Source organism: Ranitomeya variabilis, chromosome 4 (assembly GCF_051348905.1).
Source record: "Ranitomeya variabilis isolate aRanVar5 chromosome 4, aRanVar5.hap1, whole genome shotgun sequence".
Lineage (NCBI taxonomy): Eukaryota > Metazoa > Chordata > Amphibia > Anura > Dendrobatidae > Ranitomeya > Ranitomeya variabilis.
In genome coordinates, this window is record NC_135235.1 from 252,251,561 (window position 1) to 252,267,356 (window position 15,796).

General features: G+C 51.8%; 1 protein-coding gene across 5 annotated transcripts in view; it reads right to left on the reverse strand.

The window, feature by feature from the left end:
* Positions 1–477: 477 nt before the first annotated feature.
* The window catches only part of UBASH3B (ubiquitin associated and SH3 domain containing B), a 164,555-nt gene continuing 149,236 nt past the window's right edge, over positions 478–15,796 (reverse strand). For 3 of the 5 annotated variants that reach the window (XM_077249496.1, XM_077249493.1, XM_077249497.1), the window contains exons 8-14: positions 11,509–11,629; positions 10,951–11,073; positions 10,684–10,776; positions 9,934–10,078; positions 8,277–8,383; positions 6,279–6,406; positions 478–5,422 (exon numbers count right to left, since the gene is read on the reverse strand). In XM_077249496.1, coding sequence (XP_077105611.1) covers positions 5,285–5,422; positions 6,279–6,406; positions 8,277–8,383; positions 9,934–10,078; positions 10,684–10,776; positions 10,951–11,073; positions 11,509–11,629 — 855 coding nt within the window. In that variant the 3' untranslated portion in view covers positions 478–5,284. The other 2 variants (XM_077249494.1, XM_077249495.1) reach the window with 2 other exon arrangements.

Here is a 15,796-nt window from a genome sequence, read left to right on the forward strand (position 1 = left end):
ACTAGATGTATGTTCATGTGACACAGATATATATGACTTGACATTGCAATTGATCGCTGTACTAAGCTTTGTTTCATATTCTAGTGCTGTATTCATGTACGGACAGTGGTTCTGGTGCTGTATTGGTGTACTGACGTTGGTTTTGGTGCTGTATTTCTTTACCAATGGAGGCGGTGTTCTGATGCTAGCAGAAAAAAAGTTGAAGTCCAGCTCACCTAGTTGAAATGCAGTTCATGGACATTGTTCTAGAGCAGTGTAGGGATGGAGGCTGTGTCAGCAGCAGGTAAAGATGCAAATATTGAGTGTACCCAGCATTACACCCACAGTGGTTCTGGTGCTGTATTCTTGCACATGTATATTATGTACATGTAGAAGTTTGCACAAATCCCTGTGTGATCTTATGTGATGTCTCCTCCAGGGAATAAGCACTGCCCCCCCCCCCCCCTACAGGACACCAGAAGGACTGCAGCTCAGAGACACATTGTCACATTTATTTCAGGAGACCAAAGCATGAAAGACACAATACAGAATGGGCACGTGGACTGAAAGTGGTACGGTTTTAATGTCTTTTCCTTTCAGTGGTTGCAAATTGGTCACATTCCATATTAATGCTACAATGATCCTCCAAGCAGATTAGCAGCCGGCAAAGCAAAGTGCAACATTTAGAAGGTGCTCTCCGGTCGCAGGGAAGGTCAGCGGATCCACAAGACCGTCCCCGGATCAGCTAAGATATTAATCACTACTTTTCTTTGATCTTCCAATCAGGTACAAAGGTAATGTCCATGATCAGTGCAGACCTCTCAGGGGCTGACGGGCAGCCGTAATGTGTCATTGCATGTATCACCTCATCGGGTACAACACGGACATAATAAGACAGAAGATAAAGCAATGTGACCGGGAAGCTTCACCCACTGATGACTTTAGCACCCGGGACCTTTATGCAAATTTTACTAAAAAAAATAAATAATTAAGAATTTATTATTTTTTTTTTTTAAAGTTTAAACCCGAGTTCACAACACTTTGCTTTACCCTGACGTGACATCTGACCACAGCTGCAGTCACCCCCAGAGCTGCACTCGGCATTTGTTCCTTTCACCTTGTTCATATATTTGCAAATACTTAACGTCAATGCAAAAAAAGAAAAAAAAAAAAAAGGTAAGTTCCATGTAATGACCTAATGGCGAAAGCGATCAAGTACCGAACATTCCATAAATAATTCACCTGTACGTGAGCGAGAATTCTGGACTTTTCTAGAAATCTCCCACAATGCAGTGTGGCATACTGCGGGCAGACCCTGAACCAGCAGGGAGCTGCTGCACAAAGAGGTGACCGCCCCCTCCCCCCCAAGCAGAAGACTGAGGTGTAAGACCGGAGGTACGGCAGGTTCAGAGCGCCCCATCCCGCCTCGTCCTGCTCACACAGCTGACAGGTTGTTGCACTGTGTCAGCGCAGATGTCGCTGCGGCGATGGTCAATAATGTCCCCCCATATGGAAAAACTGGGAATTCGTTTCACCCCCTGATCACATCGCCCCATTACTGCAGTCGTTCCCCCTGTACAATAATCTGAGAAACATCAAACATTTCACAAAGTCAGAATATTTGGTTTTTGATTGTCGTCCTTTAAATAAAAATATACGATATACTCTGTAATACAGTGCAAAAGTGCCCAGCTCCCCGCAGCGCCACCAGTAGGACATGCTGGGAGTTCTGGTTCTTCCACTGGTGGCCAACCACTATTCTTATGGCCTGGGCTACATGGCTGCTTCATAGGCGGCACCTGAGGGGCAGAGCGCGGGCTGGGCCCCGAGAAGGCGCAGGGGGGGCTTGGAGTGAGAAATACGATATGTACAAAGTCAGATCTCTCACAGAACATGGTGCGGTCTCCTGAGCCCCCTCTGTCGAGACCCCCTTCATTTATACCAAATCTACTGCGCCAGAGGTTACACCAAAGGGCCTGTGCTTCTGGCAGAAATGGGGTCACACTAAAATCCCCCAAGTTACCAAGACTGTGGGTGACTTTATGAAGCCCCTTTGCTTCCCTTGTAGCCCCCCTACAATAGTCCACCCAAAGCCCCAGGTAGTACTACAGTGGGTGCAGGGACCGCAGTCGCACACAAGCTGCAGTGCCCCACAAGGTCCATAGGAGACCACCAATATTATTCTATTCCTGCCATAGTGGGGGCCCTATTGGAGAAAGTGTATCGGGGCCCACGCGCTTCAGGTTATGCCGCAGCCTCATCCAGTGCCCCCTTCTGTAGAGGGCAGACATGTCACCGGTGTGGGCACAAGGAGCCACTGTCTATTAGAAAGAATAAGGGACAATGAATACCGAAGGGGCAGATTGTGAGGGAAGCTAGGGGGGGCCAAAATGGACCCCAATCTGAGAAAATCAGCTGTGCAGAGCAGCACATGGGCCTCGATGCTGTCTTCACTTGCGCCTCGTCCACAGCATCCCCCCATAGTAGCTGCTGACCTTACTCCTCCTTGTAGCCCACCAGAAGCCCCCTCTTCTTTTAAGCCCACTTTATAACTTTTCAGCACATCCAGAGGCTCTGTGCCCGCTGCTCGGATTAATACCGGACCCCCGACATTATTATTCTGCTGCTCATTATGAAATTTCCAGTTCTAATTAAGGACATAACAGAAAAAAATGTTTGAAGTAAATAATCCCCCCCCAAAGATGAAGAAATCTGCGGCCGCCCTCTTCTGCCGGGTGAGAGACCACCAGTCTAATGGCGGCCACGAGAGTCGTCACCCAACTCTCCTGGGAGCAGAGATCGCGGACAGGTTACTGGAGGCGATGGCTCCGGGAAACAGTCAAAAAGCAGAGGGGTCTCACTGGGCGCAACAAATGGTTTGTGTTGCTGTCAGTCCGGCTCTGTGTAAGGGGGGATTTGCATGGGCCGGCTCTGTGTAAGGGGGGATCTGCACAGGCCAGCTCTGTGTAAGGGGGGATTCTCGGGGGCCGGCTCTGTGTAAGGGGGGGATTCTCAGGAGTAGTTTTTGGTTTTTAGACACTGGAAGTTTTCGGATCTCAGAAACTATGTAACAACAACAAAAAACAAGTAAGGTTGTTCATTAACCCTTAGCTGCCACAAAGAATTGAAGCCCCCCTGCCTGTAGCGCACCATCAGACTGTCACATTATGTCGCTATCTGCAGCGACCACAGACACTTTGCTACATTCGGGAATTGCATTACGAGCAGTTGTCCAGGACAATGTTATTCCTGAGTTTGTGAGGGGAGAACAGCGCAGACCGCAATGATAGTGCTCAGCGCAGTGTCCTGTGGGGGCAGCGGTGGGAATCCCCCCCCTGCACAGACCTGCAGGATTATCTGAAAACTCGGCCCATATCAGTGATAACACGATATTAGACAATTCCTTATAGTGCAACTCCCTCATAAATACTTTGTGGCTGCACATCGGAGCTTCGCTCTGGACCTGTTCCCTGGGGGGCTCTGCAGCACTTAGTTGCCCCCTCTGCCCCTTTCATTGGTATAACTTGTACCCCCCAGGGCTTGTGCCTTAGAACGTACGGAGGTGGGCATGGTTTAGCAACACCTCACACTTTACTGCAGCCCTCCTCCTGGATAGCTTAAATGGAGACGTCAGTGGAAATGGAGCATATGAAGTGGCCAGTTCTGGTGGCACCGGGGTCCGGGGGCTTGATGGCAGAAACAGAAGGTTGTCTAGTGCCACCTCAGACACCTCTAGTGGGGGCAGCACAGAGTATTTCAGGAGAAGGTTCTGCCGGCTCTAGAGCTCATGTCTGAGGTTGTTTGCAGTGTTAGGCTACTTTCACACTAGCGTCGGTACAGGGCCGTCGCGCTGCGTCGGCCAGACGTACCGACAGATACTGTGCAAGCGCCGCACAACGGGGGCAGCGGATGCTGTTTTTCCACGCATCCGCTGCCCCATTGTGAGGTGCGGGGAGGTGGGGGCGGAGTTCCAGCCGCGCATGCGCGGTCAGAAATGGTGGACCGTCGGCACAAAAAAACGTTACATGTAACGTTTTTTGCTGCCGGCGGTCCGCCACAACACGACGCAACCATCGCACGACGGTTGAGACGTGTGTCAATACGTCGCAATGCGTCGCTAATGTTAGTCTATGGGGAAAAAACGCATCCTGCAGACGACTTTGCAGGATGTGTTTTTTCGCCAAAACGACGCATTGCGATGTATGCAAAAAACGCTAGTGTGAAAGTAGCCTTAGGCCGGGGTCACACTTGCGAGTTCAATGCGAGAAAATCGTGCGAGTCTGTGGCATCAATACCCGACACTGCGGACTGGAGCATGCGGCTGCATAGAAATACATGTATCCGCACACTCCGGTCCCCAGTGCCGGCGGCAGTGCCGGGTATTGATGCCAGAGACTCGGCTGAGTTTTTCGCATTGAACTCGCAAGTGTGACCCCGGCCTACCAGTGTGAGGAGCAGAACAGAGACCAGCGAGAGTGAGAGGAGTCCACAGCAGCACAGAGTAGGAAACTGTGAGAAAAGAAACAGACAGTGGAAATAGCGAGGGCCCAGCAGCACAGAGGATTTCAGGAGAAGAGACGTGCATTGTAAAGGAGACAGACACAGTATTATGAGCTACGGGAATGAAGAATAAGTGAAGGAAAAGCAGCGAAGAGGATGATGACCGGGGTCTGATCGGCCGTCTCCCCATCATTCAGAGCAATGGACGACCCCTGATAGACTTCTCTGTGCTACACAAGTCCCGGACCGCCGCACACATCAGTGATATCGAGGGGCTCCGCCACACGCATCAGTGATATCGAGGGGCTCCGCCACACGCATCAGTGATATCGAGGGGCTCCGCCGCACGCATCAGTGATATCGAGGGGCTCCGCCGCACGCATCAGTGATATCGAGGGGCTCCGCAGCTCACATCAGTGATATCGAGGGGCTCCGCAGCTCACATCAGTGATATCAGTGACAGACGCATCATATGAAATGAAGACCCAGAAGACGCTACCGGTGTCCGCTCAATGCCAGGAGGCCGCGCACGGGACTGAGGCCGCTAACGGAACCAAGGCCGTGAACAGCAGAGGCTGCACACGGGACCAAGGCCGAGAACAGGACCGAGGCCGAGCATGGACTCGCCGACACCGGACCTGAGGTCACACTGGTATAAAGTGGCTGCAGATTCCTGCCCTCCAGGACAATATACAACAAAAATATCTATTAGAAACCTGACAGACTCATATTTATATATATATAGTAGGCAAATCCTGGAATACATTGGTACAGTGGGCGCTGCGCCTGGAGGGGCGGCATCGGCTCATTCCTGCAGTAAAGTCTCTCTCCAGTTAAATCCACCTGTAGGTCCGTGAGTTAGAGGAAGAATTGGAGGGTCCGTCAGCTGCCAGAGGCCAGCGTCCCCCAGCTCCTCGCAGCAGCAGAAGCCCAGGTACGGGATCTGTAACGAGAAGAGGACATGTGTCAGAACTGCCGGCGCAGAGCACAAGGGAGCGATAGGTGTGACCGACATCAATGGCTCCAGGGTCTCTGCACTGTGTATAGGGGTCTGAGGTGCTCAGAAATCTACTGCTGATGAGGGGCTTAGATCTGCCCCTACATGGTGCTTTACACTGCAGCTCTGCTTGCTCAGATCTGAAGTTTTTAAAAATCCTCTAAACTTCTTCAGTCGGCAATCAAATGTTGACAACCAGGGCAAAGTCACAACATTACCGAGGCCTGGTAAAAGCGAGAGGAGGCCAAGACCTAAAAATCTTTCTGCTGATCTCTGACTTTCTGCTCAACACAGCGCCACCTCTGTCTACAGGTTGTGTGTGGTACTGCAGCAAGACGGCACCACCCACAAATAGGGACGGCGCTGGTGGTGGAAGGCGACAGCCGTGGTTTTCTGGGGGTGGACAACGCTTTTACTTTTATCATAAGTTTAACTAATGCAGAACAGAAGAGCTGCTGACAGAGAGGCTCCAGCGTCTGTGGAACCACAACTCCCAGCAGGCACTGACACCATATAAAGGTCCCCCCTCTGTATGAAGCACAGCTGATGTGACTAATCTGTTATGTCCTCCTGCAGTGTAACAATGTAACGACACTCCAGCTCTGATAGTGACAGCGTGACTCCTGACGTCTTTCTCCCCATTCCTTGTGACGGGCGAGCGGGGTCGGGGGCCTGTCGGTATCTTTAGGATTGGACGATCCCTACCGGCCCCGAGTACATGCAGGAATTCTTACAATGGCTGAGAGCCTTAACAGCCCCGACCGGTGAGGAGGACAGTGAGCGCAATCGCTCACATTATTACCTTTCTGACAACCTGCACAAAATCCTTGGAGTTCTGCTGCGTGAGCCCCTGTAGTTGTCGGGTGCAGGCTTCCAGGGACGAGGCGTGGGCCACGATGAGGATGTTATTACCTGGGAGACAGGGAATGTCTGAAAAAGGTTTAATGTCTGCACTATAAAAAAACAGTCAATAATGTGTGGTGCATGTGCAGAGTATGGTGTTTGTTGTATGCAGTGTGCGTGTGCAGAGTATAGTGCGTGTGCAAGCAGCGTGCGTGTGCAGAGTATAGTGCGTGCGGTGTGTAAGCAGCGTACGTGTGCAGAATATAGTGCGTGTGGTGTAAGCAGCGTGCGTGTGCAGAATAGTGCGTGCGGTGTGTAAGCAGCGTATGTGCAAAGTATAGTGCGTGCGGTGTGTAAGCAGCGTGTGTGTAGAATATAGTGCGTGCGGTGTGTAAGCAGCGTGCGTGTGCAGAGTATAGAGCGTGTGGTGTAAGCAGCGTGCGTGTGCAGAGTATAGAGTGTGCGGTGTAAGCAGCTGCGTGTGTAGAATATAGTGCGTGCGGTGTGTAAGCAGTGTGCGCATGCAGAGTATAGTGCGTGTGGTGTGTAAGCAGCAGGTGTGCAGAGTGTAAGCCGCGTGCGTGTGCAGAGTATAGTGCGTGCGGTGTGTAAGCAGTGTGCGTGTGCAGAGTATAGTGTGGGGTGTAAGCAGCGTGTGTGCAGAGTGTAAACAGCATGGGTGTGCAGAGTATAGTGCGTGCGGTGTGTAAGCAGCGTGTGTGCAGAGTATAGTGCGTGCGGTGTGTAAGCAACGTGCGTGCAAAGTATAGTGCGTGCGCATAGTGCGTGCGGTGTAAGCAGTGTTCGTGTGCAAAATAGAGTGCGTGTGGTGTGTAAGCAACATGCGTGCAAAGTATAGTGCGTGCGTGTGCAGAGTATAGTACGTGCGGTGTGTAAGCGTGCATGTGCAGAGTATAGTGCGTGCGGTGTGTAAGCAGCGTGCGTGTGCAGAGTATAGTGCGTGTGGTGTAAGCAGCGTGCGTGTGCAGAGTATAGAGTGTGCGGTGTAAGCAGCGTGCGTGTGCAGAGTATAGAGTGTGCGGTGTAAGCAGCGTGCGTGTGTAGAATATAGTGCGTGCGGTGTGTAAGCAGTGTGCGCATGCAGAGTATAGTGCGTGTGGTGTGTAAGCAGCAGGTGTGCAGAGTATAGTGCGTGTGGTGTGTAAGCAGTGTAAGTGTGGAGAGTATAGTGTGTGGGGTGTAAGCAGCGTGTGTGCAGAGTATAGTGCGTGTCCAGAGTGTAAGCAGCGTGCGTGTGCAGAGTATAGTGCGTGTGCAGAATATAGTGCGTGTGTGCAGAGTGTAAACAGCATGCGTGTGCAGAGTATAGTGTGTGGGGTGTAAGCAGCGTGTGTGCAGAGTATAGTGCGTGTGTGCAGAGTGTAAACAGCATGTGTGTGCAGAGTATAGTGTGGGGTGTATGCAGCGTGCGTGTGCAGAGTATAGTGCGTGCAGTGTGTTAGCAGTGTGCAGAATATAGTGTATGCGCTGTGAGTGTGCAGAATGCGGTGTGCTTGTATCACACAGTGTGTGCTTGTATCACACAGTATGAGACTCACTGTGTGGCGTTTGTGTGACCTATGGTGTGTGCGTCATCCACATTTACACATGCCGGCGCTGCAGACAATCACCCAACAAATGTGCTGAATGCTCCTTTATCAGGTGAAGGATTGTTTACGCCGGGACATAAATCATGGTTGTCGGCAGCACGTCGCCCGCTGTACACAGGACACGTGCTGCCGATCACATCAGTATGGGCCGCTGCAGCGCTAGTGATCGCGCAGCCTCCATCATTGCTCGTCAGTCGGTGTAAAGAGGCCGATAAGCAGAGAACGGCTTCATGTCACGCCCGGCCCTGTGATGTGCGATGTGTTGGCAGTTGGGGCCCCACTGTTCACGTTGTTCGGGCCACACTTCGGGGAGGGCGTCACACTGGCCTCCCTGTCCGGGATCTCACCTTTACTTCTGCATTCTCCCAGAATGTCCTTGGTGACCTGGAAGCTGCGGCTCATGTACGTCTCGTACGTCTCGGACACAACCAGCTTACTGCTCGGTATGTGAGGTCTGCGGGGAGACGGCAGCGGTCAGCACAGAGGTCTCCTACACACCGACACTGCTAATGGCCGCCATATTTGTCACCCAGCTTTCCACAGGCCCTGAATAACGTACATGAATCTTCCTCATGTCATAACAATTGCTCCAAGTGTCAGTCGTCACTGCTGGTCTTGGATCCTGTGCTGTGGTGCTGAGCAGCAAAACGGGATCTGGTTAATTAACGAGTCATTTCCAGGACGGTGTCTAGGACTTTTATTTTTTTTAATAGATGTCACATCGGTAAAAGATTTACAGAACACTCGAAAGACTTTGTCCCCCCCCCCATCCGCAGGCCGCGCCAACGTCTCCCCCCCCCCGTCCGCAGGCCGCGCCAAAGTCTCCCCCCCCCCGTCCGCAGGCCGCGCCAACGTCCCCCCCCCCCCGTCCGCAGGCCGCACCAACATCTCCCCCCCCCGTCCACAGGTCGTACCAACGTCTCCCCCAGTCCACAGGCCGTGCCAACGTCTCCCCCCTGTCTGCGGGCCAAACCAACATCTCCCCCCTGTCCACAGGCCGTACCAATGTCTCCCCCCCCGTCCACGGGCTGTACCAACGTGTTCCCCCATCCCTGGGCCGCAGTAACGTCTTCTCTGTCCCTGGGCCATAGTAACATCTCCCACCCCTCCGTGGGCCGCAGTAACGTCTCCCCTGTCCGTGGGCCGCAGAAACATCTCCCCCCCCCCCCCCCCCTGCGGGCCACAGTAACGTCTCCCCTGTCCGTGGGCCGCAGTAACATCTCCACCCCCCGTCCCCTCTGCGGGCCGCAGTAACATCTTCCCCCATCCCTGGGCCGCAGTAACGTCTTCTCTGTCCCTGGGCCGCAGTAACGTCTCCCCTGTCCGTGGGCCGCAGTAACATCTCCCCCCCCCTCTGCGGGCCATGGTAACGTCTCCCCCAGTCCCTGGGCCGCAGTAAAATCTCCCCCCCCCCATCCCTGGGCCGCAGTAACATCTTCCCCCCCCCAATCCCTGGGCCACAGTAACATCTCCCCCCCCCCTGCGGGCCACAGTAACGTCTCCCCCTCCCCCCCCCCCTGGGCCGCAGTAACGTCTCCCCCCTCTGCGGGCCGCAGTAACGTCTCCCCCCCCCATCCCTGGGCCGCAGTAACATCTTCCCCTGTCCCTGGGCCGCAGTAACGTCTCCCTCCCGTCCCTGGGCCGCAGTAACATCTCTCCCCCCCCCGCCCCCCCCGTCCCTGGGCCACAGTAACATCTCCCCCCCCCTCTGCGGGCCACAGTAACGTCTCCCCCCTCTGCGGGCCGCAGTAACGTCTCCCCCCCCTGTCCCTGGGCCGCAGTAACGTCTCCCCCCCATCCCTGGGCCGCAGTAACGTCTCCCCCCCATCCCTGGGCCGCGGTAACATCTCCCCCCCTCTGCGGGCCACAGTAACGTCTCCCCCCGTCCCTGGGCCACAGTAACGTCTCCCCCCTCTGCGGGCCGCAGTAAACATCGGGGTGGCGTCCCGGACCACCAGTCTGTACACTGTCCTACATTAGTGCCACAACCATTTGCCCTTTTACCTGTACGTTGTATCAACGCTGAGGTTTGCAGCCGCCAGCTCGGCCGGGGTGAGCCAGGCGGGCAGGGTCGTGCCTGACACCCACTTGGTCCACTCAAATAACCCGGGCTCTATGCGGATTTTGCACTTATTTTCTTGATTGAGTCCTGGACAACAAGAGACGAGATCAGATCAGATTGGGCAAAAACGAAACATAATCACTCTTCCTCTAGTCACAGCCAGAGCTGCATGAAATGTCTGCTGCTTCCTTGTGTACGGAGTGCTGCTGTATGAGGATGAAGCTTTTACAGCCGCCATTGTCTACACAGCTCCATCCCGGACAGGACGCCGGAGTGACGCGTGCATTACGGGAACTATTACACTTGTCAGAGACCGGCAGAAGTTTGCTTGCAGCTCTGGATGTGAGCAGAATATAAGACCTGATGAGACACACAGAGGGGTCGCCCTGGGGTCCACACATGAGACGCCCTATAATGAGCTGGAAAGGATGGTTGGTTTCCGAACTGTATAAATGGGAGTCGGTGATTGTAGATTTCCTCTGTAGCAACTGACTGACATTTGTAAGAGCAGCCAGACGCCCGGGGGGCTCAGATCTGGGACGTGTGGGCGCTGGGAGCCTCTTTCTGGGATCAGTCATTGGTGCCCACCTGGAGGCACAGCCGCCATCTGGATATTGTGCCGCTGCGCTGTGAACTCAACCCAAGAGGCGGCCCCCAATGTCCGGACAGTTACACATGTGCCGGGGTCTCACCTCTCAGTATGCTGTGTGCCGTCTGGACACAGCGCAGCGATGGGGAACAATATACGAAGTCTACCGTCGTGTTACTCTCCAGCAAAGCTTCTCCTATAATTAGAAAACCACCCATTACCCGTGGAAGAAGCGTCAGCAAGTGGACGAGGTCCCACTGTGGACTTAGTGGTCCGCGCGGTCCCTGCAGGGCAACACACCCAATAACGATGGTGACACATAATGCAGCACGGAGTCTATGGTGCTGAGAAACGGACCCCTAAAACTCACCAACAAGTTTTGCTTGAGTGCATCCGAAGACGGTTATGGGGGCGTCCTTCTCATAGTCCCGGCACCCGCCGCTCCTCTGCGGTAAGCTGGGCGGCATATTCAGGTTTGTCCGGATGTAGCGGCCTGAACCAAAACCAGGAAAATACAAGAAAAGAATTATAACAACAATGTATCAAAGTTCTGCAACCCGGAAACATTGGTCCTGAATGTCTGAAGTCTCAACAGTCCACACCGCCCGGCCCCCTACACTGTTACAGACACTGCAGGGACTCGGCTACCAACAGCCGCCAATACAGAGCCCGAAGGGTTGTTCCCAGCCGCCCACGGCGCCTCCATGTGGTACAAAGCGGCACTGCGATCTGCAGTCAGAATAGGTCAGTGATCGCTCTGCAGTGTCAGTGCTCACCGTCCATCTGGCATTATAGCCATGACCCTATATAATAATAATAAATATAATATTAAGAATAATGACCCATTATCCCAGGTCACTATATGTCCGCACCAGACCGGAGCCGAGACGAGCGTTAGACTCTGGAAGACGACGGCTTTGCTTTTTACCTTTAGCATCAAAACACTGCGACAGCCAATACTTCCCGAACACCACGTCCATCCGCTCCCCGTGCCGGCACACGAACAGGCAGCGCTTCTTAGGGCCCGGGTGGCTGTTAATCCGCAGAGGCTGCAAGAGGAGGTAGAAAGGTGGGTTATAGAAGGACTCCCCCATCCGTGCGCTGCAGTAATGTCTCCCCCATCTGTATACAGGCCGGGGGTTATAGACGGACCCCGCACACAGACGTCTCCCATCTTCCTCCTGGATGCCGGTGTCAACCAGCTCTGTGCGGCACCAGCAACAATGTAACAGAGAAACATTGTTTATATTTAGAAAATTTGGTGAAGACAGAAACAAACAGTAAAAAGAACAATAAAAGGCGATTTATCATCTGAGGTTTCTGACCAGATGGTTCTCGCTCAGAGATGTCGGAACGTTTCCTTTTTCTGACATGACGGGCGAGTGACACCCAGAAACCACGTCTGCCTTTATCTCATGTCGCCCACATGTTGGTATTTAGTGATATTTCCTCTCCGCCCCCTCGTGGCTCCTGACCTGCAACGGCTGAGGGCGATCAAAGCGACTGCACGAAGAAGCCAGTGCATTATAATTTACACTAATACCCCACTTTCTCGCCCCGCAGAACGCCGCCCCTCCCGCCCCGCAGAACGCCGACCCTCGCACACCGCAGAACGCCGACCCTCCCGGCCCACAGAACGCCGACCCTCCCGCCTCACAGAACGCCGACCCTCCCGCCTCGCGGAACGCCGACCCTCCCGCCTCGCGGAACGCCGACCCTCCCGCCCCGCGGAACGCCGACCCTCCCGCCCCGCGGAAAGCCGACCCTCCCGCCCCGCGGAGCGCCGACCCTCCCGCCCCGCGGAACGCCGACCCTCCCGCCCCGCGGAACGCCGACCCTCCCGCCCCCCTGAGCGCCGACCCTTCCGCCCCGCAGAGCGCCGACCCTCCCGCCCCGCAGAGCGCCGACCCTCCCGCCCCGCAGAACGCTGACCCTCATGCCTCGCAGAGCGCAGACCCCTCCCGCACCGCTCCGACCCCCCCCGCACCGCAGAGCTCTGACCCCTCCCGCACCGCAGAGCTCCGACCCCTCCCGCACCGCAGAGCGCCGACCCCTCCCGCCTCGCAGAACGCTGACCCTCATGCCTCGCAGAGCGCAGACCCCTCCCGCACCGCAGAGCGCAGACCCCCCCGCACCGCAGAGCTCCAACCCTCCCGCCCCGCAGAGCTCTGCTTTTGGGGATTTCATCGTTTCTCCTTTGCAGGGGACATGCTGAACTGTCTCTCATCCGTTTATCTAATATATAAAGCTGAATGTGTGTATGTATGTGTGTATGTATGTCTGTCTGTCCGGGATTGGCATCTGAACCGTCGCAGCTACAGCCACAAAATTTTGCACAGTCACACGTCTGGACCCCGAGAGCGTCATAGGCTATGTTGTGAGGTGAAATTTTAACCCCGCGCTTTTCAATTCACCAAACAATTTTGCCCCTATCTACATAATGGGGAAAAAGTGAAAGGAAAAGTGGTGGAGGCGTCGCAGCTACAGGCACAAAATTTTTCACAGTCACACGTCTGGACCCTGAGAGCGTCAAAGCTATGTTGTGAGGTGAAATTTTAACCCCGCGCTTTCCAATTCACCAAACAATTTTGCCCCTATCTACATAAAGGGGAAAAAATGAAAGGAAAAGTGTTGGAGGCAAATTGACAGCTGCCAGATGTGAACAAGGGGGACTTAAAGAATGAGAGCGATGGCGCCAAAGAGTATATACTGTACAGTTGCTAAGGTGGGGCCCCGACATGGGATAATCACCACACCACCACGGGGATATGAACACACACACAAAATGCGCCACACACTACCACGTGCTCAAACACATATACCACCCTCAGCGCACATTTCACCACACATACACCAACCTCGCCACATAAAAGTAGAAACACAAAAGTCGCAGCTCAAAACTCGCCACACGCAAAACTCTCCACATGCAAAACTCGCCACACGTGCAAAACTCACCTCATGGAAAACTCGCCACACGCAAAACTTGCACACGCGGAAAAATTGCCACATGCACAAAAGTTGCAACACATGCAAAAGTTGCCTCACACAAAACTTGCACATACTCAAAAGGCACCACACATAAAACTCGCCACGCGCAAAACTCGCCACGCGCAAAACTTGCTGCACACAACTTGCTACACTAACCTGTCACATGCAACTCGACACACAAAAAGTTGCTACACGCATGTCGCCACACAAAACTCATCTCACAAAAGTCGCTACATGCATGTCGCCACACGCAACTCAACACACACAACTTGACACACGAAACTCGCCCTAAAACACACACAAGTCTGGTATTATCCTTCAAAAATAAAAATCTGATTAATAAGCTGAAAAACTACAAGAGCAACAAATGTACCATATAGGAATCCGGCAGCTGTCAGTCACATGACCAGTCTATTATGTGTATGTGTGAGCTAATATATACTGCCAGGGGGTGGGCTTACTGTTGGCTGGAGATTTATCAGGCTGCCAATTTAGCTTACAAATACTGAGGTAAAAATACTGACCAAATAACGTGTGAACGAGGTCTAATACAGGAGGAGATGACATACAGATATATACTATATACAGGAGGAGATGACACACAGGTATATACTATTTACAGGGGAGATGACACACAGGTATATACTATATGCAGGAGGAGATGACACACAGGTATATACTATATACAGGAGAGATGACACACAGGTATATACTATATAGAGGAGGAGATGACATACAGGTACATACTACATACAGCAGGAGATGACATACAGGTATATACTATATACAGAAGGAGATGACACATAGGTATATACTATATACAGGAGCAGATTACCTACAGGTATATAGTATATACAGGAGGAGATGACATACAGGTATATACTATATACAGGAGGAGATGACACACAGATATATACTATATATAGGTGAGATGACACACAGGTATATACTATATACAGGAGGAGATTACATACAGGTATATACTATATATCATAATAATAATAATAATAATATACTATATATAGGAGGAGATGACATACAGGTATATACTATATACAGGGGAGATGACACACAGCAGGTATATACTATATAAAGGGGAGATGACATACAGGTATATACTATATACAGGAGATGACATACAGGTGTATACTATATATAAGGGAGATGACAAACATGTATATACTGAGGTGAAAATGAGAGGTGTGAGGTGAAAATGAAAAGGTGTGAGTGCAAAATGAGAGGAGTGAGGGAAAATAGTGGAGTGATCGGAAAATGACAGATGTGAGGTCGAAATGACAAGTGTTAGGGGGGAATGAGAGGAGTGAGGGGGAAAATAAGAGGAGTGAGGGGGAAAATGAGAGGTGTGAGGGAGAAAATGAGAGATGTGAGGGGGAAAATGAAAGATGTGATGGGGAAAATGAGAGGCGTGATGGGAAAATAAGAGAAGTGAGGTGCTATAACTAACCACAGATATTTACTATGCCCAGGCAACGCCGGGCTCTTCAGCTAGCTTAGATTTACAATCTCCATGCTTTTCTCATGGTCAACTTTATGTGGCCTGTTCAAGAGTTGGAACAGCCAAAAATCTGTTTGTCTTTGCACCTGAAGGAAAAACTAAGAATGTCATTTATCAAAAGGCTCTCGAATAAGTAGTAGAAGATTACTTCACATTACTTGGCCAATTTAGTTAAATCTGTGTGGAATATCTCTGGTGTTGAAATATATGTTGTAAAATGCTTCTATTAGCTTAGTTTTTGCCTTTTAATAATTACATCTATTTGTTTTGTGTTTTTTTTGTGCAGAATAAATTTTTGTTAACACATTCTATTTTGCTAACAGCAGTTATTACCCCGGGCGAAGCCGGGTAGTACAGCTAGTCTCTCTATAAATGCACTGATAATACTGTAAATGCATGAGAAAAAAAAGCAAAAAAATATTTGTATAGCAGTAACAAATTCCACAGAACTTAACACTTGGTGGAAGAAGAACAACAGTCACAAAAGAAAAGCTACGAATAGACGATAATAACTATTAATAATGGCTGGCTGCGTTTTGTGCTGCACATAGTCGCAGCTCCTCATCCTGCCGTGTTCAGGTCAGAACTGGCTCCACGCCCCTTGGGGGAGAACTAAAAAGTAAAGTAAAAAAGTAAAAGTAAAAAAAAAAGTTTAAATATTGAAAAAATAAAAACTTTTCCAAGAAAAAAGTAAATGCTGAAAAGTAAGAAA